General features: G+C 44.8%; 1 protein-coding gene across 3 annotated transcripts in view; it reads left to right on the forward strand.

Moving 5' to 3' along the window:
• The first annotated feature begins 1,128 nt into the window (after positions 1 to 1,128).
• APOH (apolipoprotein H) overlaps positions 1,129 to 24,873 on the forward strand; it is a 31,971-nt gene continuing 8,226 nt past the window's right edge. The window contains exons 1-3 of one of the 3 annotated variants that reach the window (XM_053375354.1): positions 1,129 to 1,313; positions 19,371 to 19,486; positions 21,417 to 21,593. In XM_053375354.1, coding sequence (XP_053231329.1) covers positions 19,423 to 19,486; positions 21,417 to 21,593 — 241 coding nt within the window. In that variant the 5' untranslated portion in view covers positions 1,129 to 1,313; positions 19,371 to 19,422. Of the gene's footprint in view, positions 1,314 to 19,370; positions 19,487 to 21,414; positions 21,594 to 24,873 lie in introns of all 3 variants that reach the window. The other 2 variants (XM_053375357.1, XM_053375355.1) reach the window with 2 other exon arrangements.

Consider the following 24,873-nt stretch of genomic DNA (forward strand, 5'->3'; position numbering starts at 1 on the left):
GAGAGCTAACAGTGTCTTTTTGGGGAAGAGGGGTCAAACTCCCCCTTCTCAGCTCTGTTAGCCAGCTCTTATCTGCAGAGTCAGTCTCTCTCTCACTTAGCTCAATTTCTGAGTCTGACTCTTCCCCTGCGCTCGGGTGAGACACGTTCCTGACACTAGCATACCTCCAAATTTTCCCAATGAAAACAGAGATGTCCCCTCCAACATTTATCCAATGAAAATAGGGATGTCCTATTCCATACCTTCCAACATTTCTGTGATGAAAATAGGGTTGTCCTATTCCGTACCCTCCAACATTTCTCTGAAGGAAACAGAGACGTCTTACGTGCAGTCCTTGCATTTCTGGGAGTGTCCCTTGCCTGATACTCTGGAGAACTGCTGCCAATCAAGACAGGCAACACTAAGCTACATGGACCAAGGATCAGCCTTAGTATAGGGCAGATTCCTATGCTCCTAAGCTGGGGGTGGTGGGTAGAGCAGAAGCAAACAGTGGACAGGAAGGACATTGGCTTCTGGATATTGGATTTCCTTCCCACCGGAGGTGGAACCCCTTTGCTGAAAGCAAGATGGTTTTGCCTCAGTTCTGCTAATTAAATGCACCCAGACAGACACATACTTTTTGTGTCACTTCATTAAGTGCAAGGGACGCGGGTGGCGATGTGGGTTAAACCACAGAGCCTAGGACTTGCCGATCAGAAGGTTGGCGGTTTGAATCCCCACGACGGGGTGAGCGCCCGTTGCTCGGTCCCTGCTCCTGCCAACCTAGCAGTTCGAAAGCACGTCAAAGTGCAAGTAGATAAATAGGTACCGCTCCGGCGGGAAGGTAAACAGCATTTCCGTGTGCTGCTCTGGTTCGCCAGAAGCGGCATAGTCATGCTAGCCACATGACCCGGAAGCTGTATGCCGGCTCCCTCGGCCAATAAAGCGAGATGAGCGCCGCAACCCCAGAGTCGGCCACGACTGGACCTAATGGTCAGGGGTCCCTTTACCTTTACCTTATCATTAAGTGCAATGGAGAGAGAGTAAGCAGACTCTGTGCTCTCTTCCCCTTTTCCCTGCTGAGAAGGAGTTAAGTCCTGAATATGCAAGAGGTGGGGGGAGAGAAGAGAAGGCGGAGAGGGCAGTCCTTGTTAGCATCTTGCTCTACAGTGCACCAAAGAGTCAAATCTTTCTCCTGCAGGAAGACCAGGTGGCATGGTGATCTGAAAGCTGTCTGCCACCACAAATGTGCAAACTTCCATCCTCTGATGGAATTATGCTTCTCTAAGCGAAATGTTTTTCTAAGAGATTTTACAACCTTATTAAAATTCCTGGTAAGTAAGCTATGGGAACCAGGAAAGCAGCCAGGGAATACAGAGCATGCAGTGTTATTTGTACAAAGCAGGAACTTTGGTGTGGTTCAACGTCTAGGCTTGATAGTTTGCTCTGGCTGAGCAATGAAAATTTACGCTGTTTGCCTATGTTACACTATGATTGCTATACTTAAGTGTTCCTTTCTTGCAAGCTGACGAGAAATTATTTCACTCTCTCTGAAGGCTGGGATCTGTAACTTGAAAGCCATTTTGTTTGTGGTCCACTTTAGCCGGATTCTTAATGGAACACTAAATCTGCAGTAATAACATAATACTAATAAATTATGTTGTCTTTATATGAAGTTGTGATATGAACCAGTTCCATTGGTCTGGCATTAGGCAGTGGTTCAGTGGCTTGAGGAGCAGAGCACTAGACATTGTGCAGAGCACAGAACTGACATGGTGACTTATGGCCATTTTGGCCATGCATTATACATAGTGGGAGGGAGTTTTCCCACTGGGTGAACACTCAGCAGGGAGCTGCAGCGAACCATGGTTCTCTGATAAATGTAGCAATATGGGACATGTATTTAATCACGGCATCCACACTTTATGTTTTCAGGAATGCATGCTTAAAACATCTTATGTGTGAAGTGAGGTCTAAATAAAATAACAGGAGGAAATGGTTTGATAAAGTAGAGTGGAATAACTCACGAGCTGCTTACAATATTTGTTGGGAATTAGAAGTTCCACTCTCTGCTGGCTCCCTGTTCCCTTTTCTGATCAGATGATCTCAGAGGATCAGGCAGTAGGATCACTCCTTGGATCCCTGAGGGTTGCTTTGATGAGTTCAACCCAGGTTCCACCTAACATCTCTATGAAGCTGCTGGAAGAAATCGTCTGAAGATTTAGAACAAGGTATCATCAACAAACAAGCAAACAGAGGGGAAAGGGACGCGGGTGGCGCTGTGGGTTAAACCACAGAGCCTAGGACTTGCCGATCAAAAGGTCGGCGGTTCGAATCCCAGCGACGGGGTGAGCTCCCGTTGCTCGGTCCCTGCTCCTGCCAACCTAGCAGTTCAAAAGCACATCAAAGTGCAAGTAGATAAATACCTTCCAGCGGGAAGGTAAATGGCGTTTCCGTGCGCTGCTCTGGTTCGCCAGAAGCTGCTTAGTCATGCTGGCCACATGACCCGGAAGCTGTACACCGGCTCCCTCGGCCAATAAAGCGAGATGAGCGCCGCAACCCCAGAGTCGGTCACGACTGGACCTAATGGTCAGGGGTGCCTTTACCTTTACCTATCATCAACAAATTGATGAGACCAGGTCTGTTTTTAACAACTGTACCAACTAAGATCTTGTCTGACGTGATCCAGGAGCAGCCATCTCTGTCCTTTTAACCAGCAGTGGACAGCTGTAGTTGGATGGATGAGGATTAATAGACAAGACAGGAGAGATACTAGTTATACATCTTGATTTGTCTAATTATTGATGACGCTTCATAGAATCATAGACTCAAAGAATTGTGCAGTTGGAAGGGACCCTGAGGGTCAACCCCTGCAATGCATAAATCTCAACTAATGCATCCATGACAGATGGCCATGTGATTGTCATTTGTTACTTAAGGCCACCCCTAGATTTACTTATAGAGGCTGACTTGATCCTAGAGACACAGTAGACAGTGGTATCCTATGGGATATTTTGCTATTTCCACCTCATTCTCTGACAACTAAAGTAATGAGAGTTTGCAACGATTATCCATTGTTTGGTAAGCATTAGACTTGACTACTGTAACTCGTTTTGCATGGGACTGCCCTTGATGACTTTTCATAAATTTAAACACAAGCTGCTGTATAATACAATGTCCAGCCTTATTCTGGGAACAGATAGCTATCAGTTTGCTTCCAGCTTCAGTTCAGGTTGTTGGTTATAGAGCCCCAGCCCTCCTTAGTTTGGTCTGCTGTTATTAGAATCTCTCTCCATAGAGGACCTCAGCTTTAGGAGACCCCCAACTTCAAAAAGCTTACCCTTCTGCTCTCCTGTTTCAAAAGTACCGATACTGAGAGCAAACCACGAGGCTATATTGGTTTTAGCCCTTTGGAATTATGGTCCCATGGAGATTCATAGATGCTTTTCTCTATCAACTCTTAGGAAGCTGGCCAAAACCTTCTGGTTGATTCCCGCCCCCCGGTGTCCCACCCATATAGTTTTTAGAATTAGGGAAATTGCTATTTTAATGGGACATTAGCTGGTGTAATGTGTTTTAATGGGTTGTTGTTCCCCTACATCAGCATGGAAATGGATCGTAATGGAATACACTCTTTTTGCCCACTCTGTTTTAATATTTTAGCATTGTAAATGTTTTTGAATCTTTAGCTTTTGCCAAAGTAAAGTGGTATAACATTATTCAAATAAATAAATGCTCCAAACTTGGTTGCTTAAAGTATGCTGACACTTCTGCAAGAATCTTATGTAAATTTGAACGGGGAAGTCTGCTCCTCTTCTAGGTAGCAGCTTTTTACCAGTGCATATCATTCTCAGATGTTGCTGCGCATCACACAACATCATACTAGGTTTTGCTAGTGCAAGGATATTCAGCAAGGAGTTGTGGCAGATCTCTGAAAAGCAGGAGAGACAGCCAATTGGAGATCAAGTGAGGAGGCAGCTGGCTGAGGAAGTCAACCATCAGAAGGGTTTGATTTATCCGGGCTACTGCTCATCAGCTGCGCTGACCACCAGTGATGAAGTGAGTCCTCCTCCTTGGTTAATCTACCATATTATCAGCCACAGGGCTGGAGCTGTTCCTGCTGAGGTGCAAAATGAGAATGTCTACATCAGCCTTTCTCAACCTTGGGTTGCTAGATGTTCTTGGACTACAACTCCCATCGTTCCTATCCAGCATGCTCAGTGGTCAGGGTGATGGGAGTTCAAGAACATCTGGAGATCTAAGGTTGAGAAAGGCTGTTCTAGATCAAGGGTAGCCAATGTGGTGCTCTCCAGATGTTGATGGACTACAACTCCCATCTTCCCTAGTCTTTGACCATGGTGGTTGGGGCTGATGGGAATTGTAATTCAGCAATGTTACCTGCCATTACCAGGACCTCCTTTCCTGTGGAGACTTGTGGCATGTATGTCTAAGGCACAGTGTGTAAAGAAGTCCTGGTTCCTATATATTTTCAGTGCATATGTCCCAAATCAGCTTTGGGTTACCTATATTGTCATTCTGCCAGTTACTGAGTACCCTGGTCCCATCTAGCAGAACACTTAAGCTCATAATTAGCTCTGAACAACGAGATAACCCACACTACTTAATAAGATTAACTGCATGACAAATTCCCTGCTGATGCCACAACCTCAGATTAAAACTACCATCTCAAACACATTACATGGGGTAGGACAGCCATTGACTCCATCCAGATTTCATTCCATATGTAGTCTATTTATGGCCAGAGCGGATTTCAATCAAAACAATGTGCAGGAGACACACACAGGGATGTTAATCTTGAACAATGTATACTAAACAGGAAGCCAGAACTGCACTGTCTAATCCCTATTGACTTGTTGCTAGCCAAGTATGAAGTATTTCAGTTATTGCGGACATTAAACATTATCCCCAACTTATGTACTATTTATGCAATTGGTATTACAACTCTTACCCCGAAGTTCCGGCTATTGGTATGGATCCAGCAAGCTCTGTTATGTGCCAAAAGCCATTTGCACACATGTGCAGTAGGACTTTTACAAAAGAAAGTATTGAATTTGAAGATCCTTCTGACACCTTGCTGAGTTTCAAGAACCAGGTCTGTTTCTGCTGTTTAAAAACAAAGTTTGAAATGCCTAGATAATTTTTGTGAGACACAGTTTACTCCTCATAAACCTACAGCGTTTCAAAAATGTTCATAGATTTTTAAAGTCTTTAAAAAAAAAATCCATTACAGTCTGTGTGCAGTTGACCTCAAGAAGTGTTTCTCCAGTAATTATTATTTTTTAAGTGACAAGTTACAGCAAACTTATCCCATCAGCAATAGCCTAGCATTTGGGAAAGCTACAGATTTGCAGTCTTTTGTGGAAGGAAGTAGATCTACCCAGGTATGTAGGTGTGTTTCAAGGACTAAACAACGATGCAATGGTTCTCCTGCAGGAGGTACATTATGTGTTCACAAAATAGTGTGCTGTCGAAAAGGGGCCTGTGACAATATTTGAAGAAGGGCTGAAATGTTGCCGATGCATTCTTTTTAAAATGGCCATGGGTCCTAAGAGCAAGGTTAGTCTGGGAACTGTCCTGTTATTCCTCTGGGCATCTCTTTACTAATAGCCCTTAATATTTATATAGCCATGTAACAAGATAAAAGGTAAAGGTAAAGGACCTCTGGACGGTAAAGTCCAGTCAAAGGCGACTCTGGAGTTGCAGCACTCATTTCGCTTTCAGGTAAAGGGAGCCAGTGTTTATCCACAGACAGTTTTCCAGGGCATGTGGCCAGCATGACTAAACTGCTACTGGCGCAATGGGACACCGTGATGAATGCCAGAGCGCACGGAAACACTGTTTACCTTCCCACTGCGGTGGTACCTATTTATCTACTTGCTAGGTTGGCAGGAGCTGGGGCAGAGCAACGGGAGCTCACCCCGTCGCGGGGATTCAAACCACCGACCTTCTGATTGGCAAGCCCAAGAGGCCCAGTGGTTTAGACCAGTAACAAACACCCAAACTGCCCATATTGCAAATGAAAGGCTGGAGGAGCTGTTGAGGCAGAGAGAGAACAGTGGCTTGCCTAAGTTCATTGCGGAGATGAAATTTGACTCTGATATTTCCCAGCTCACAATCTTTTCCACGCTTACTCAGAAGAAAGCCCCATTTACTCCTAGGCCAATGAGGCTGGGGTTGCAGCCTTGGCCACTATGCTGCACAAATCACTTCCAGGAAGAAGAAATAAGGTGGAACATTTTCATGTGAGCACTGTTTTCAGATTGGGGATGAGCAACCTTTTCTTTCTGCTAAGGGTCAGATTCCCTTGGGGGGGGAGTGATGGAACAACCCTCCCAGTGCTGCATCTTACCTGGGTGATGCTGAGGCGAGGCATCAGCAGGGAAACCCTTGCATGGACACAGCAGTACTCCTGCTGGTGCATCACACAGCTCAGTGTTTCCTTGCCTTCCCCCAGTCTCAGCCAGTAAGCTTCAGTGTTCAAAGCAGGGCTCTGTGGGTAATCTTTTGGTGGCACCAGAGCCAGAACTGGTCAAGGCCACCCCTTCTCTTTCTTTCTCTGACACCCCCTTTCCTTGCTCTCTTCTCTCCCTCCCCACCTAGCAGGTTGCTGGGACAGAAACAGATTATTATTATTATTTATTATTTATTATTAATACCCCACCCATCTTAATGGGTTTCCTCAGCCACTCTGGGCGGCTCCCAACAGAAATAATAAAAACAACAACAAAACATTAAAAACTTCCCTAAACAGATGTCTTTTAAAAGTAAGATAGTTGTTTAATGCCTTGACATCTGTTGGGAGGGCGTTCCACAGGGAGGGCGTTCCACAGGGCGGGCGCCACTACCAAGAAGGCCCTCTTGCCTGGTTCCCTATAGCTTTGCTTCTTGCAGGGAAGGAACCGCCAGAAGGCCCTCAAAGCTGGACTGAATGATGGGGGTGGAGATGCTCCTACAGGTATACTGGGCCGAGGCCATTTAGGGCTTTAAAGGTCAGCACCAACACTTTGAATTGTGCTCGGAAACGTACTGGGAGCCAATGTAGGTCTTTCAGGACTGGTGTTATATGGTCTTGGCGATACTTTGATTTGTTTGCAGAGGATTTTTGATTCTGAAAATAGCCTGAGAGCTGAATAAAAGAGTCCAAGGCCTGCAGGTGCCACCCATCCCCCCCAACCCCTGTTTTGAAGGATACGCTCTAGCAGAGAAAACCATCATCACTTGGCGTAATTAGTTTTGTGCCTCAATTTTTCGTTTTCGCTTTTGCCTCAGAGCAGTTAGCTGTCAGCTAAATTTAGACTCTCTACTTGGTATCAGGCTACAGGCATAGCATAAATGACCCGCTAGGCTGTGTTTACAAAATGGGAGCAGTCCCAGCAAGTACACAGACCTGGGCAAATTTGTTCTGTAACAATATCATCCCTTTTGAAAAGGGCACTTGCGCCCCCGCTGGAGTCACACACCCAAGTGCAAAGTGAAGAGGAAGGACCCCTCCGAGCATTTATCCACCTTCACACTTGGAAGTTGTTGCTTATGTATAAAGGACATTGCAGCTGGCACAAATGAGCAGCTGGGGATTCGAAGCTCTCGTGAATCATCCATCTTTATAGCACCAGGCTCTCCCCTTCCATGCTGAGTAATGTGTATCTTCCTGGAGAGTGAAAGGAAGACGCTGAAGAAAGTTGGCTGGGTTGTCATCACCTCACTTCCTCGTGCCAAAGACTGAGCCAATTCACATTACCTCAGACTCATGTAACCATAAGCATTGTGCTTATGGCAAAGTTGTCAGAGGTTGCTCAATACTGTGACACAGCCAGATATTTGGCGTGAGTCCATACTAATCTTTGCGCAACTGGAATCAACCCTCTGTGAGAGTGGAAAAAGTAATCCAAGGACAATAGATTTGGGTTGGCCATTTTGGGCAGTGGGAAGCTCAGGTTGACAAAGTGCTGCTCCAAAACCAGGTCCCCTAATTCTCTTTTCCGGTTTATTTTGTTTCATTTATTTAAAGAATTGCACATCACCTTTACCATTGTTGACATCCTGGTTGTTTCTTATGGCTATAGGAGCTTTGTACCAAAACACCTAAGACTTCTTTGTGGTTTTCTGTAGAGTAGAAATAGAGTCCTCCAGATGTTATTGGGCTACAACTCCATACCCTCCGACATTTCTCCAATGAAATAGGGACATCCTAAGGAGAAGCAGGACATTCTGGGATCAAATCAGAAACCGGGATGGCTTCTGTAAATTTCGGGACTGTCACTGGAAAATAGGGACACTTGGAGGGTCTGCAACTCCCGTAATCTCTGATCATTGGCCATGCTAGCTGAGCTGGGTGGGAGTCAGAGCCCCCCAATAATCCAGCGCTGCAGTCAGCCGGTCCCCCACTCCTGCTTTAGAAGAACAAAGGGAGAAAACACTATTCCATAAAACAGGAAATTCGCTCTTTGACAGTGAAGCAGGGGCAAAAAGCATGCTGGGACTCAGATACATTGGCAAAGAAAAAGCACTTTATATGCGTTGTATATGCATTATAGCACCGTGACACCAGAGGGCGCTATGGAGTTCGGTTTTTGCCAACCCAATTTCTCATACAATGTTTACAACGCATTTAACTGAAATGCTTCATTGATGCGTCTAGATCCAGGCGTTGACTCGCACGCTGTGGAATGTAATCATGACGCTTGCCACATCGTTTCAACTTCTGGTACTCTGAGAGGTTGCTTTGTATGTGTTTCTGAGTCCCTGGGTGACTAGTTCGGGAGCGTAAAGTGGTGGCAAAGGTCAATAGTAGGAAAGCAAATATATAATCCATGGTATGTAAACATTTCCAGCTAGCTGAAAGGGAAACACTGTTATTTTTTAAAGTCTATTCTTGGACTATTTTCAGGATAAATGTGAAAGGCAATTCACCCAATAATTAATTAATTCAAGAGGACCTCAATATACTGTGAATGAAAGTTTGACAGGTTTTTTGGCTTAGTGGAAATGGTTCTGGGGGGGCACACAGCTCCTTCAGGCCACAGCTGTCACTGTTATGTTGCCCTCCTCTGTGCAATTGCTTAACACAATGTGATCCTGGTGAAAGCCATTGTAATAGCTGCAAGGATGTTTACTTAGATAAGTAGACTGCCCTATCCTCGGGGCAGGCTGCATAAATAGTTAGGGTTTCATACCCACTTAGCTATAAAAGCAAATACAACTCAGAGATAGAGAGGGAAGAGGGAGATCAGTATTCCAGCATGTGGAGTATGGTGGGCTAAACGTACCCAGCTCCTTTAACCATTCCTCATAAGGCTTGGTTTCCAGACCCGTGATCATCTTGCCTGCCCTCCTCTGCACACGTTCCAGCTTGTCAACATCCTTCTTAAATTGTGGTGCCCAATTTGACACCTCCTAGTAGCATGCGTGGTAGGCTTAGGCATAAGATGGACACCAACACTAGAGACAGGGTATATGTCAAACTAAATCAAAGGTTTACTAAAGGGATACTATTTACATAAGGGAATATTGATACTTACAGTGGTGCCTCGCAAGACGCAAAGAATCCGTTCCGCGAGTCTCTTCGTCTTGTGGTTTTTTTGTCTTGCGAAGCAAGTCCATTAGCGGCTTAGCGGATTAGCGCTATTAGCGGGCTTAGCGGATCAGCTGATAAGCGGCTTAGCGGCTTAGCGGATCAGCTGTTAAGTGGCTTTGCGGCTCAGCTGATAAGCGGCTTAGCAGCTTGGGAAAAAGGGAGGGGAAAGGAAAAAAACCCTGCAGGAACTCGCAAGACATTTTCGTCTTGCGAAGCAAGCCCATAGGAAATTCGTTTTGCGAAGCACCTCCAAAACGGAAAACCCTTTCGTCTAGCGGGTTTTCCGTCTTGCGAGGCATTCGTCTTGCGGGGCACCACTGTATCTTGGAGTCTCAAAGGGTCTGATGAGTCAAGGGACTCTTGTTGACAGTAGCCTCTAAATGACTTTTACCTCAGGCCAAATTCCCCAAGCCTCCACCCCAGCCAATTATTCCTACAACTCTGTCCAGCTACAGAGAACAATCTGCCTCTGTATCTCAAGAATCCCCTGGTTGAACTTCTGGCTGCTTGGACAGTTTAGCTCACTTGTGTAACCTCCCTCTGGTAATATCTTTATATAGGGCAGCATCTCAGACTAACTCAGCCACTGGCAACCTTCCCTGAACTTCCCCAGACAAGTATAAATAACACACTGGGTGTTAACATGCAGGCCTCAATTCCCCCCTCAGCTATTATCTGGTCTTTTTCTTCACACTTTCCTCCTCAGCACCTTTCTTCCCACCAAATCCTCAACTGTCAAAATCACAACTGTCTCTTTGACTTCCAGCTAACTCCAGACTCCTCAGACTGAATTTACCTGAACCAGGCCCTGCCTAAGAAAGTTTCGCCAAAAACTACTGTTTGTTGCATGGGCTTGCGACATCTTAACAGTACAAGGCCTCAAACTCTTGTCACAGAGGACACAGGAGTCATTTCTCCCCCTCTTTCCAAACACAAACACGTATCTGGCATTTCTCCACAGGTGCTGTTTCTCCTCAAACAGCAAAACAATGCTATTGCCCATCCAAACGGTCACCAAAATGTATTGAGTTGTGGACCCTGACTTGCAATCCTCAGGAAAAACAAAAACATGTTGTCAATTTGCTTTTGGGTTGACCTTCCACAACCACCCACATCCAGTGTTTCTCAAGAGGGTTTCCCAACCCTCTGGAGAGGCATTTTGGGGGGTGAGGTAGGGAAAGTTGGCTTCTGCTTTCAGTATTCAGGAAGAGCCCTCCAAGCCAATATCTGGTCACTGGTTTCATTTTTATTTGGAGGCCTAGAGCAGGCTTCCTCAACATTGGCCCTCCAGATGTTTTGAGACTACAATTCCCATCATCCCCGACCACTGGTCCTGCTAGCTAGGGATCATGGGAGTTGTAGGCCAAAAAAATCTGGAGGGCCGAGGTGAAGGAAGCCTGGCCTAGATTTTCCATCTGCAAATAACTGGTACCTTCAGGGCTTTTGTTGTTAAGAAACAACAATAACAACACTGGGCTGTTTCAGATAACCACAGAATTCGTACCTGAATGTAATCACCTGCTATAAAGAGCAAAAGCAATGCTATCCTTCTTGGGGCGAGAGAGTAGCTTCTCTTTTTACTGTTGAGGCAGGAGTGCTCAGGATAGTTCAAAACATGCCTTACATGGATTAAATTAAATGGGCTAAATTTATCTTTGTACTTTAGATCAGAGACTTAGATGTCATGTATAATTACATGATACCCTCCAAATAATACCTTGCGGAGAGAAAAAGAAATACATTTTATCTTTAGCTCAATTGGTTTGCTGATGCTTTGCCAGGGGTAACCATATACTATGAAGCACATAATTTCTTCTTAATTATTCATTTGCATTTACTGGAAAGAGTTTTTTTTATTATTATGGATAATATACATTTGAACATTCCTTTGCAATTAATACTGCTAATGAGTTATCAGCATGTTCCTAAGAGCAATCCTAGACTCTAGTTATGCCAGCAGAATGTAGCAGAAACACTGCTATGTTGCAGGTAGAATTCCAAACATGACAGGGAAGCTAGGGGACTGCTCCTAAAACAGGCTGTTGTGGGTAGAATAGCAGACCCTCCAAGCGTCCCTGTTTTCCAGGGACAGTCCTGGATTTACAGAAGCCATTCCGGTTTTTTATTTGATCCTGGAATGTCCTGCTTTCCTATACAGTGGTACCTCTGGTTGCAGACACGATCTGTTCTGGGGTGCAGTCCGCACCCCGAAAAGTCCGCAACCAGAACGGCGCTTCTGCACATGTGCGAAGCATGATAGATCACTTCTGTGCATGCACAAACCCTGCAGAACGCTTCTGTGCATGTGTGAACTGTGCAGAATGTTCTTGCGCATACGCGCGCAGCGAAACCCGGAAGTAAATACTTCCGGGTTTGCCGCATTCTTAACCCGAAAAAACACAACATGAAGCATTCACAAGAAGAGGTATGACTGTATTTTCATCAGAGAAATGTTGGAGGGTATGGAGTAATGTGACCCCCGAGCAAAGGAGATAAGTAACTAAACAACCTTTAGAAGACACCTGAAGGTTCGTTCCCATGTGGCTGGACCTGACCTGTTACCATTTTAATTACCCTTTAAGAGTGCATTGCATTGTAATCAAAATGGCAGCAGGGGTGAATGTGTGTGGGGCCTGCTTGCCTGCAGGTTCTGCCCCTAAGGGTTGTTGGACACAATAATAATAATAATAAATTTTGCTTATACCCCACCCTCCCCAGCCAGAGCCGGGCTCAGGGCGGCTGACACCAGTAAAATTACAATAAAAACATAACAGGGAAAAAACCCAATTTAAAATACAGGTTAAAATGCAATTTAAAATGCAGCCTCATTTTAAAAGTAGCCCATAAATCAAAACTGTAAGGGGAGGGAAACAAGGGTCAGACTGAGTCCAAACCAAAGGCCAGGCGGAACAGCTCTGTCTTACAGGCCCTGCGGAAAGATGTCAAGTCCTGCAGGGCCCTAGTCTCTTGTGACAGAGAGTTCCACCAAGTTGGGGCCAGTACTGAAAAGGCCCTGGCCCTAGTTGAGACCAATCTAACCACCTTTCGACCTGGGACAGGAAAAGTATTACATATTGAAGGGCAAGCTGCAGTTCTACTCATTTCAGGGAAATTGCGCCACTGAATGGGGAATAATTTCAAGAAGCGTAGCTATGCTACTCTGCTACAGAAAACACCAGAGCCTTGCTCCTTAGAAGACCTAGAGATTATTTGATACCTCTTCTTGGTAGAATTTGACCAATTATAATTTAATTTCTCTTCCCAGTATAAAGCGGAAGGGAAGAAAATGGAGTATTGAGCATTTAGGGGCCAGCTAATGGGCCATTGACTCTGAAAGGTTTTTCTGTAGGAAACCTTTAAAAAGAAAGTACAGTAAATTAAGACTGCTTTTAGTTTTCTAGAGTATGTTGCGCCCTCTGGTGATCATGTTCAGAAGCGCTCATATGGTGACTAAGTAAAGTGAGAAAGCTGCTGGAATTCCTTGTGTCTGATTTAAACATACATTAGAAAGACATATAAAATAAAAAATAAAAATCCAGAGTGCCTAGATCCTAAGGTCTTGAGATAAAAGGTGAGGCACAGGCTGGAGGTGATGCTGGGCTGACTTTTGAACATGAAAATGCAAGATTATTTTTCAATGTTCAAAAGCCTCCTCTTTGGTGTATGTAGGATGAGTTAAGAGACCTAAGGCTGTTGCCCTTCTTTCACTTGGGGCCATAGCTCAAAATAGTGCAGCAGGTGCATTGCATCCAAAAAGTCAATGGTCTAATACCTGACATCTCCAATAAGCAGGATGTTTTGTTGTCACGGTCCGGGTTACAGGCAGTTGGAGTCCTGGCTTGGTACGTCAGGGCCAGGGTAGAGGTCAGGAAGTGGGAATCAGCAGTCCAGGGTCAGCAGTCCAGGGGTCAGGTAGCCAAGAGTCCAAGGGTCAGGATACCAGGAGTCAGGAAGCCAAAGCACAGCTAGGGTGGGTAGCACATTGCTGTAGCAAAGAGCCAGAGGGAAATGCTGGTCTTATATACCCCTCCCAGCCCTTGCCACCAGGTGCTACAAGCATAGCTGTCAACTTTTCCCTTTTCTTGCGAGGAATCCTATTTGGGATGAGGGAATTTCCCTCAAAAAAAGGAAAACGTTGACAGCTATGGCTACCAGTCTTCGGTCAAGCCTCACCTGTGCGGCCGCGCCTTGCCCTTCCAGGCCAAACTCAGGAAGGCCCCAGTCCTGCGAGGCCCTACCAGTCACAGAGCCTAGCTCCTGCAGGCACTCCTGACATTTGTAGCAGGACCCAGATACAGTGGTACCTCAGGTTAAGTACTTAATTCGTTCTGGAGGTCCATACTTAACTTGAAACTGTTCTTAACCTGAAGCGCCACTTTAGCTAATGGGGCCTCCTGCTGCCGCTGCGCCGCCAGAGCACTATTTCTGTTCTCATCCTGAAGCAAAGTTCTTAACCTGAAGTACTATTTCTGGGTTAGCAGAGTCTGTAACCTGAAGCGTATGTAACCTGAGGTACCACTGTAATTGGTAGACAATGCCCTGCTAGATGAGCCAAGGGTAAAATGCAGCATGCTACTTGGAAGTTAATCCCATTGAATCCAGCGGGGGTTTACTTCTGAGTATACAGGCATTGCATCAGAGCGGATTAAAGGTAACTCAGGAAATCCTGAACAATTGATAGGTAGCTGTGCGCTCCCACCCATGTGATGCATTTATTAATACTGACTGTATTCAGCATGACAAGCCTCGGTTTTTGATTTGATTTTCATTTCTTTGAAATCCTGCTCTTTAAGGATCTTAAACAAACATGCCACAGAACCTGGCTTTGTCTTTTATCAATATTCCTAGAGCCTCTAATGCAAGTAAGTTTGTATGAGCCAAGCCATCTTGGTTTCCCTTAATTACACTTGGCAGAACCTCAGACTTTTTAGAAACACACTTTGGGAAAACCAGTCTGAAAGCAGCAGAGTAATGTTCCTGCAGTTTTTCTTGGGCAAGGATAAGAAATTACGTAAGACGTGTCCAATGGCAAGAAGCGTGCAGTATAATCTTTATTTTTTTACATATAAAAAAGTATAAACATTTAAAAATGTTAAAATCAGAATGATATACAATATGGATGGTTTGCTCATACAGAGAAAAAACTGTATCATTGAATTGAAGGAGCATCTCTACCCTCATTGTTCAGCCTGGACACTGAGGTCCAGCTCTGAGGGCCTTCTGGAGGCTCCCTCCTTGTGAGAAATGAGGTTACAGGGAACCAGGCAGAGGGCCTTCTCGGTAGTGGGGCCCGCCCTGTGGAACACCCTCACTTCAGACGTCAAGGAAATAAACAACTACCGTGGAACCCCAGTTGTCAAACGTAATCCGTTCCGGAAGACCGTTCGACTTCCGAAACGTTCAACAACCAAGGCGCATTTGCCAGTTGGCAAAATCCATTGAAAAAATGGAGAAATGCGCCTCAGGAGCTGTTTGACTTCCAAGGCGCGTTCAAGAATGAAAGCATTCGCTTCCGGGTTGTTGTCTTTTGAAAGCCGAAATGTTTGACTTTCAAAGCATTCGACAGCCGAGGTTCCACTGTATCTGACGTTTAGAAGACATGTGAAGGCAGCTCTGTTTAGGGAAGTTTTTATGTTTGATGTTTTATTGTGTTTTTAATATTCTGTTGGGAGCCGCCCAGAGTGGCTGGGGAAACTCAGCCAGATAGGTGGGGTATTATTATTGTTATTGTTATTGTTGTTGTTGTTACACACTTTAGCAAAAGATCACATTTTATGGAGCACCATAATAAAAACATAATAGCAGACAGCATAATAATAAAATAATCATAACAACAGTCCCCCACCCACAGCTCTAACTGGCCACAGATTATTTAATGGCCAAAGGCCTGGGTAAAGAGGAATGTTTTTGTCTGGTGTCTAATGACATTGTACTGATGGTGCCAGGCGAGTCTCTCTGGGGAGAGCATTCCACAGACAGGGAGCCATCCCAAAAAGGACCCGTTCTTGTGCTGCCACCCTCCCAACCTCTCAAGGAGGGGGTACATAGAGAAGGGCCTTGGATGACAAGTTCAGGGTCTGGGTTGGTTCATATGGGGAGAGGTGGTCCTTAAGGTGTTGAGGTCCTGATCCATGTAAGACTTTATAGGTCAGAACCAGCACTTTGAAGTGGGCCCTGAAACGAATGGGCAGTCAGCCAAGTTGGGACCAGGCTTGACTTTTTGCTTGCCTGGAAAGAGGACAGAGAGGAACATGTGAGTGTGAATGAACTAACCTACTGTACAAAGGGAAAATTCACACTTGTTGCATTGCCCACTTTTTTTGCCTCTCGCCCTGCCCACCACTGGATTGGTCCAGAGGGGAAAGTGGTCCTTAGGGAACCTTTTCATCCCATCTCTGCCATAGCAGTTACAGTACTTGTTCTGCTAGCACAGCAGCTGTGTATCTCTGCACTCCCACCATTGCGTAATTGGTATCTAGGATTTTTTTGTCCGTTGTTAAATAACAGCAAACAGGTATGTGTTACAATAACTACGGAATAATACAGCAATGTCTTTTCTTAAGGCCATAAGAACCGCATGTTGTTTTTTAATATTAAAAGTACTACTTTCTTGTTGTGGTCTGGATATCGCTGGCAAATTTTCTGTATCCCAGAGCCATGGAAGCAATTTTTCTAATTATTCATCTGATCTTGTCAGCCAGATAATGTTTTGATCTGGCTAGTGATTCCACCCCCACCCCCAGTTAGGGCACTTTCCAAAACTTGGTTGTACCACTGTGAAATTGGCAGATGCTCTTTAAACTTCCAGCAACTGGCAATTAACATTCTAGCTTCTAGAATGACATGTCTAGTTGATATGTCACCAGGTGTTTATCAAAATAGTTTTCCTCTGAATGGAAGAAACTCTTTCAGTTTTAAAGTGAGTTGATAACCAGTCATTAGTCTCATTTCAGAGATTATCATTGCCCAAAATTGTTTCAGTTTAGGGCACTCTAACCATATATGTTGGAGCAGTTGGTGAAGAGCCATAACTCATTGATGGCACATGTACTTTGCATTCAAAAGGTCTCAGATTCAGTCCAGAGGAAGTCACATTTTTTGCTGCCTTAGAAAACACATATTGTTGATTATACCTGAAGGAGCATTTCCACCCCTGTCGTTCAGCCCGGACACTGAGATCCAGCTCCAAGGGCCTTCTAGCGGTTCCCTCACTGCAAGAGGTGAAGTAACAGGGAACAAGGCAGAGGGCCTTCTCGGTAGTGGCGCCCGCCCTGTGGAACGCCCTCCCATCAAATGTCAAGGGTATAAATAAATATACAGCTGAAGGCATTGGGAGTTATAACTCCTGTATTGGGAGTTTTTTTTAATTTTTGGTATTTTATTATGTTTTTATATATGTTGAAAGCTGACCAGAGTGGCTGGGACAACACAGCCAGATGGGTGAGTTATAAAAAGAAGAAGACAAAGAAGAAGAAGAAGAGGAGGGGGAGGAGGAGGAGGAGGAGGAGGGGCTTTTTTCAGATAAGGTAACAGAGGCCTGCTAAGAAAGAAATATCAGTCCTAGATTTCAGGTCCGCAGCACACAATTCTGTCTCCCACCATTATGGCACTTTATTGGACCCTTTGAGAGCTGTAAAAGCCCTCCACAAAAAGATCTGTAAAACTGTCTCCTTCTTCTTTCTTCTTTCTTCTTTCTCCTCCTCCATTTTATTCATAATTCATACTTGCTCCCTACCAACCCTTTTCTTACCTTGGGCTGCAGCTCCCTTCCGGCACCATTTATTCTTTTCAACAGGTTGGACACTGTAAGTGCTGAGCAGTTCTGCCTTCTGTCACCTGAATAGCGTTTCTCCATCTTCTCCACACAGAAGACCTATTACTTCTTATCCTTCATCTTGCTTCAAACATAGAAGAAACATGCCTGTCAACTGTCCCCCCCAAAATATGGGACATCTGTCCCAAGAAGAATGGCAACTTAAGTTGACAGAATATACACAACTTGCAGACTTAGCATATAAAATAAGAGAACAAGAAGCACATACGTTTAAAGATTGGAAAACGTTTATTGACTATATGGGGAATAACTGTGTACAGCTGAAAATGCTGGCAGCATTAAGATAAATTCAACAGTATAAGCAAGTTTTGATGGATGCAATAATGGAATACTGAATGGTATAGTTTTTGTAAAATATGCAGGGATTTATGATATGTAAAATGAACCATGGAAATAGAAGAAGGGAAGTAATTGATATCTTAAGAATGTAGAATAGTATTTTAAATTGTAAAACAGAAAATTTAATTTTATTCATATATATATGAATAAAATATGGGACATCCTGTTTTTTCTCATGAGAGGACAGCAGTCAAATTGGCCACCACAACCTCATGCAATTTGGGGCTGCACTTTTGGGGGGGCTGGTGCCCCAAGGCACACATTTTTCTAGGAAGAGAACTATACCTGGGGTGCCACCACAAAAAAGGCCTTGCTCTGTGCTCCTACCAACCTAACCGCCTTTGGTGGTTAGTCCTTCTGAAGCAGATCTTACAAGTAAGGCCAATTTCCAAGTCAGTGAAACGTTCATCTGCACATGCGCCATCGTGTGTGAGCACGAAAGCTGCCTGATGGATTGTGGGTAATGTCATGTGAACCCAGCTCCCACGTAAAGTTACCCACATCCCGTATCCCAGATCCTGTAGCTTTTAGAGAAATACTCTAAAATGGAAGCCACGATTCAGGGGGTTTTTTGTGCACACGCAGATGATAGCATATGGGCAGATGAAATTTCAAATTTTCCAAAAAGCAACTAAAATGTCCGGAAAGACCTGGGCGTGGCAGTCTAAGTCGGAAATGTTGTTTTTTCTTTGCTCCCTCTCCCGCAAGAAACAATAAATGAAAAACTCTAGATGAAAGCTTCACTGACTTGGAGTTTGGCATGGTTGAAGAAATCATTGGGTGATGGCATTCTGACTCCCGCTCTGGTGTGAACAGCCGTGGAAGAAAGCAACTTTGGAAACAACACTGAAACATTTTAAGCTACTAATATGAGCATAGCCTGAATCTAGATTCCTAACAAAGGGATCATCATGTGCCAGGCCAGACATGACCTCTACCCACCCTCTCCCAGCCTACAACACTAGCAAATATTGCTCCGGTCCAGGGGTAGGCAACCTAAGGCCCGTGGGCCAGATGTGGCCCAATCACCTTCTCAATCCGGCCCACGGATGGTCCAGGAATCAGCGTGTTTTTACATGAGTAGAATGTGCCCTTTTATTTCAAATGCATCTCTGGGTTATTTGTGGGGCATAGGAATTCGTTCATTTCCCCCCAAAAAAATATTGTCCGGCCCACCACATGGTCTGAGGGATGGTAGACCGGCCCATGGCTGAAGAAAGTTGCTGCCCCTGCTCTGGTCAATGACATTATCACTCTTGCTCTTGAAAATAAAAGAGAAAATTGCTCTACTACTTGGCTAGTCTTAAGACTTGGGTAAGAAGAAACAACCTAAAGTATCGCCTTTCAACCATCCCACCTCCACACCTGATAAAGATTGGGTAATGAAACATTCTGTCCAGAAAAGTACAGTGTACAAAAGATTCCCAAACAAGAGTGAACTGGAGCTTTAAGCGGCTTTTTTTTTTCTTTTTTAAGTATTGCAAAATGTTCTGCGCACCGTTGCTTGTTCAGTCTGTTTGCCCTGCAGGTTTCGGGAATCCCTCTTTTCCCCTCCTTTTGTTTACGAGAATCAAAAGAAACATGGGAAGTTAATATTTAGCCTTCCATTCTGTTTATTTTTAGGAGGCAAAGGACTGAATTTGGACACATTTGGGCAGCCTGTAACGAAGCAACAATGTCTCCTGTCCCTCTCATCTTCTGGACGGTTGCTCTAGCCCACACTGTCCTCGCAGGACGTGGTAAGCATCTTTTAACAGGACAAAAAGCAAACAAACCGGTCTGTGATAGCTTAGAGACTGAAATGTAATGTAGTATGAGATTTTGCAAGTAATAACCTATTTTTTCCTGGTGTTCATAGGAGCCAACTCCTAGGGGCTGTAGGGGCTTCGCCGCCGCCCCAATAAAATATTTGAGGGGACTGGGCCTCCACAAAGTTGATGGGCATTCCCATTCAAATGGTGTGTGTGCACTGCGTCATGTGATTGATTATGCAGGGCAGGGCTAACCTGGGCAAGATGATTCCTATGCTTTGAAGAGTAGTGTGCCTTAATTTGTGTTGGAGCATGCTGGAAGGGACGCGGGTGGCGCTGTGGGTTAAACCACAGAGCCTAGGACTTGCTGATCAGAAGGCTGGCGGTTTGAATCCCCGCGACGGGGTGAGCTCCCGTTGCTCGGTCCCTGCTCCTGCCAACCTAGCAGTTCGAAAGCCCGTCAAACTGCAAGTAGTAGATAAATAGTTACCGCTCCGGTGGGAAAGTAAATGGCATTTCCGTGCGCTGCTCTGGTTCGCCAGAAGCGGCTTAGTCATGCTGGCCACGTGACCTGGAAGCCGTACACCGGCTTCCTCGGCCAATAAAGCGAGATGAGCACCTCAACCCCAGAGTCGGCCATGACTGGACCTAATGGTCAGGTCTTTTTTATGCTGGAATGTCACAATATGATCTAAGTCTAACAAGTCACTGAATTTGACCTGCTTTGTTTAGTATGCATCTGCTTCCATTATTTAATTCAGTTCAGGTGTGTTAACCTGGTATATCATGTGAGGCATGTGTTGTACAAATAAAGACACCAGCATATGAGAGAAGCTAACTTGACTTTACCTCTCTTAGCAAAAATTTAGCTGCTGGCACTTGTCAGAGAGCCGTAGCCTCATGAACTATGGATTAACTAAATCCCCCTTGCAAATCTGATTGCAAAGGTTATAAATGTGTGGCAAAATCTGGGAAACTGAATTAGTTCGGTATTAATTTCAAGCCTACATTTCTGAAAGCTCTCCTGTTTCTGCTTCTGCATCATCATAAATGGATTGTTAGAATATTAATTTTTAAAAGGCCAGAGTTCAGAGAGCAAGCCATGATGTAGCCTTTAGCAGAAAAAAGTCACATAAAAAGTCAGTGGTAAATATTGCAACATGGTTGTGATTTATTTATTTAGTAGATAGCACTGGGCATGACTTCAGGGACATCAGATGTTTGAAAAGAAGGTGGGGAGATATTCACAAGGGCACAGTGGCATAGCGTGGGGGGTGCAGGGGGGGCCGGCCGCACCAGGCGCAACATCTGGGGGTTAGGGTTAGGGGGCGCAAATCCACGGGTTAGGGGGCACAAATCCATGGGTTAGGGAGCACAAATTACTTGCCTTGCCCGGGGGGCTGACAACCCACGCTACGCCACTGCAAGGGCAGATATAGTTCTGTGAGTGGGCCCTCAAAGAATCCAGTAAAAGAAAGGTGATTTTGGTCGGTGCATTCTTATTGATAAAGCTTTCAGCCAAATAACTAGTGAATTATTTTCCCATCAGCACGTGTAGCAAATGGGTCAAGTGTAGATCTTCTCCCTGCCAATTTTCCAGTTTTTTTGGTGGGAGGAACCATATCCTTCCCCCCTCTTTCCTTTGAATTACTCTGAGCAGTAGTTCTAGCTGGTGGCTATAGTCAAGTGCCCGAGGGTCAACTTCATATACTGATGGAGGTTGATGCGGGATTAAAATGGATCACAGTCCTGCTGCCAGTTATGCCTTCAGTACACCACCTTTATGTGATGAACCAAAGGCACAATGTGCTCATATTATTATTACCTGTTTATTTGGTTGCTTCAAAACATGGAGATGCTATAGCTGTTAATGAATACAAAGCCTGAAAAATAAAGTACGGTACCTGATGTCTTCTAGTCTGTCCCAGACCACCTGAAATACCATTGGCTACTGCTGACATACAGAAGGAAGAATTCAATATGGGAGAGGAAATTACATACCACTGTAACCCTGGTTATGTGCCTTACTCAGGCTCAAGGAGCTATACATGCCCCTGGTCTGGTAGATGGCCTATTGTTACATTTAGATGTATACGTAAGTACATTCTTTCTATAATGTGTCTTGCTGGTTTTTTTGCTTACCATAACCTATTCAAGTAAGAACTATTCATTTTACAAAATACAAAGCAAACCTTGTACAGTGGTACCTCGGGTTACATACACTTCAGGTTACAGACGCTTCAGGTTACAGACTCCGTCAACTCAGAAATATTACCTCGGGTTAAGAACTTTGCTTCAGGATGAGAACAGAAATCGTACTCCGGCGACGCAGCAGCAGCGGGAGGCCCCGTTAGCTAAAGTGGTGCTTCAGGTTAAGAACAGTTTCAGGTAAAGACCTCCAGAACGAATTAAGTTCTTAACCCAAGGTACCACTGTATTTAGTTTGTATACAGAATCTGTCTGTCTTCAGAAACCCTTCTCTCTAATTCTTGATATCTTGTCCCTACTACCTCAGCAAAAGTATGAGAGTTATATTTTATTAACTTCACTCTGGAAGAGGCAATACATTATACTCACAGGGTGTGTTTTAGAGCTCAGCTGCGGTAACACTTTGCCACAACAGCTATTTCAAGCACTTGTAATAAGCTTCTGATTTCTGCATTGAAATCACCTGGATATCAGTGTAGATACATCATCACCATCACCATCATAATTTCTATTTTTTATACTCTGCCATTCTAGCTAGGTTGCCCAGGCACTCTGGGCGGCTTCCAACACATAAAAACATAATAAAAGTCAAACATTAAAAAGTTACTGATACAAGGCTGCCTTAAGATTTCTCCTTGACATCTGATGGGAGGGCATTCCACAGAGAGGGCACCACTGCCGAGAAAGCCCTCTGCCTGGTTCCCTGTAACTTCACTTCTCACAGTTAGGGAACTGCCAGAAAGTCCTCGGAGCTGGACCTCAGTGTCCAGGCTGAAAAATAGGGGTGGAGATGCTCCTTCAGGTATATAGGGCCAAGGCTGTTTAGGGCTTTAAAGGGTCAGAAACACCACTCAGAAACATACTGGGAGCCAGTGAAGGTCCTTTAGGATCAGTGTTATATGGTCCTGGCAGCTGCTCCCAGTCACAAGTCTAACTGTTACATTCTGGATTAGTTTTAGTTTCTGAGTCAACTTCAAAGGTAGCTCCATGTAGAGAACATTGCAGTAGTCCAAGATAACCAGAGCATGTACCACTTTGGCAAGACAGAGATGGTGATGTGGTTAAATATAATAGTTTTAAGAAAGTAATATTTAAATGTTTTAACTCAACCTACTGCAAGATGATGTTTGGATAGAAATCTCAACAAGCACACATTTCCTGGCATAGGCCATTTCTCAAGGTGACCAAAAGCTGTCTTTATTCTGTAATTGAGGCTAAAGCTGGATTGAATAAATCAAGGAAAAGAACCCACATCTAGGAAAATCAGGAAGAAAGGTGCAAATATCTTACCCAAGAAAGGAAACTAGCTGGAAGTTTTCTGGTTCGGTAAGATTTAAAGAAAAAACAAGAGAGAGACAAGAATACATGTGGTTGGTCATAGAATCATAGTACAGTCATACCTTGGAAGCTGAAGAAAATCTATTCCAGAAGTCCATTCGACTTCCAAAACGTTTGACAACCAAGGCGTGGCTTCTGATTGGCTGCAGGAGCTTCCTGCATGCAATCAGAAGCCGCGGAACCACGTCAGACATTCGGCTTCCAAAGAATGTTCGCAGACCGGAACACTCACTTCTGTGTTTGCAACTTTTGGGAGCCAAAACATTCGACTCGCAAGTCATTTGGCTTCCAAGGTATGACTGTATTGTAGAGTGGAAAGTACGCTGAGGGTCATTTAGTAAAATGCAGGAAATGTCTGAATCCTGTCCACATCCTCGAGCTATGCAACCTTTTAAAATATCCATACAACAAGCAGTCCTCAGTGGTAAAGGTAAAGGTACCCCTGACCATTAGGTCCAGTCGTGGCCGACTCTGGGGTTGCGGCGCTCATCTCGCTTTACTGGCCGAGGGAGCCGGCGTACAGCTTCCGGGTCATGTGGCCAGCATGACTAAGCCGCTTCTGGTGAACCAGAGCAGCGCATGGAAACGCCGTTTACCTTCCTGCCGGAGTGGTACCTATTTATCTACTTGTGCTTTCGAACTGCTAGGTTGGCAGGAGCAGGGACTGAGCAACGGGAGCTCACCCCGTCGTGGGGATTCGAACCGCCGACCTTCTGATCGGCAAGTCCTAGGCTCTGTGGTTTAACCCACAGCGCCACCCGCGTCCTCAGTGGTACACCCCCTCAATTTGTAATAGCTGTGGAATCCAACGTAGAACAAACCCAAGTAGCGTTGTGCTGTGTTTCACAGCATAGTCACAATGGACCACAAAGTGGTCCGTTTATCGCCATCATATGTTGATCATCCCTTCTAAATAGTTCCTGAGAATTGCTTTTAACAGCTATGCAACGGGCAGAAACAATAGTTAAAGCTTTCCTTGCAAAGATGGGAAAAGCTGTCACTATTGGTTTCTGCCTGCCATGTGGTTGTTAAAAGCATTTCTAACGTGAGCCTTGTACAAAACTGAAGTAAGGCAAACAGTTCTGAATGTGACTTTATGATGTGTGACAGGAACATAGCTGTCAAGTGTCCCTTATTTGAAGGGACAGTCCCTTATTCCAGCGCCATGTCCCGCTGCTGTCCCTTATTGATGGATGTCCCTTAAATGATGTCCCTTAAATTTCAAAGGAAGCAGCTCCTCTCCCTCCCTCCCTGCCAGCCAGGGAGGAGGGAGGCTCCAACTGGGTTGCTTGGCTGTGTTGCTCACCCAATAAGAAGTCTAAGAACGACTGGGGGGTGGAGCTTGCATGCCTTGTGTGTGGCTAGTTAATGCAAGCTGAGGGGTTTTTTGAATGTTGGACGCCATTTTGTTGCACGTGCTGCTGCAAACTTTGCAGTGCAAAGCCAGGCCGGGGAGCCATCTTAAGTTGAGGCTGCATAGGCCTTGTGGTGCATGCGATTCAGATTCTATTCAGTTGAACCTCTGGTTACAAAGTTAGTTGGACAGTGTTCTCGAAGCTACCCAGCATGAGTTTGACCAGCCTGCAGGAGGACAGGAAGACTGGAGTGCCTAGAACAGGTGAGGCTGCAGGTCCCTTATTTTGGCTGCTGGCCCCTTATTTTCAAGGCTGCTGGTCCCTTATTGTCAAATCTGTAAATTGACAGCTATGGACAGGAACAGCTTTTGCACTGCAAGCTGCATCAGAGGAACAACTTAGGAACATTTGAACGCATCATTTCTGTTTTGCCAGTATTGTACGCTGGTTTCAGGAGAGTGGCAAATCCTACAT

Source organism: Podarcis raffonei, chromosome 2, assembly GCF_027172205.1.
Source record: "Podarcis raffonei isolate rPodRaf1 chromosome 2, rPodRaf1.pri, whole genome shotgun sequence".
Classification (NCBI taxonomy): Eukaryota; Metazoa; Chordata; class Lepidosauria; order Squamata; family Lacertidae; genus Podarcis; species Podarcis raffonei.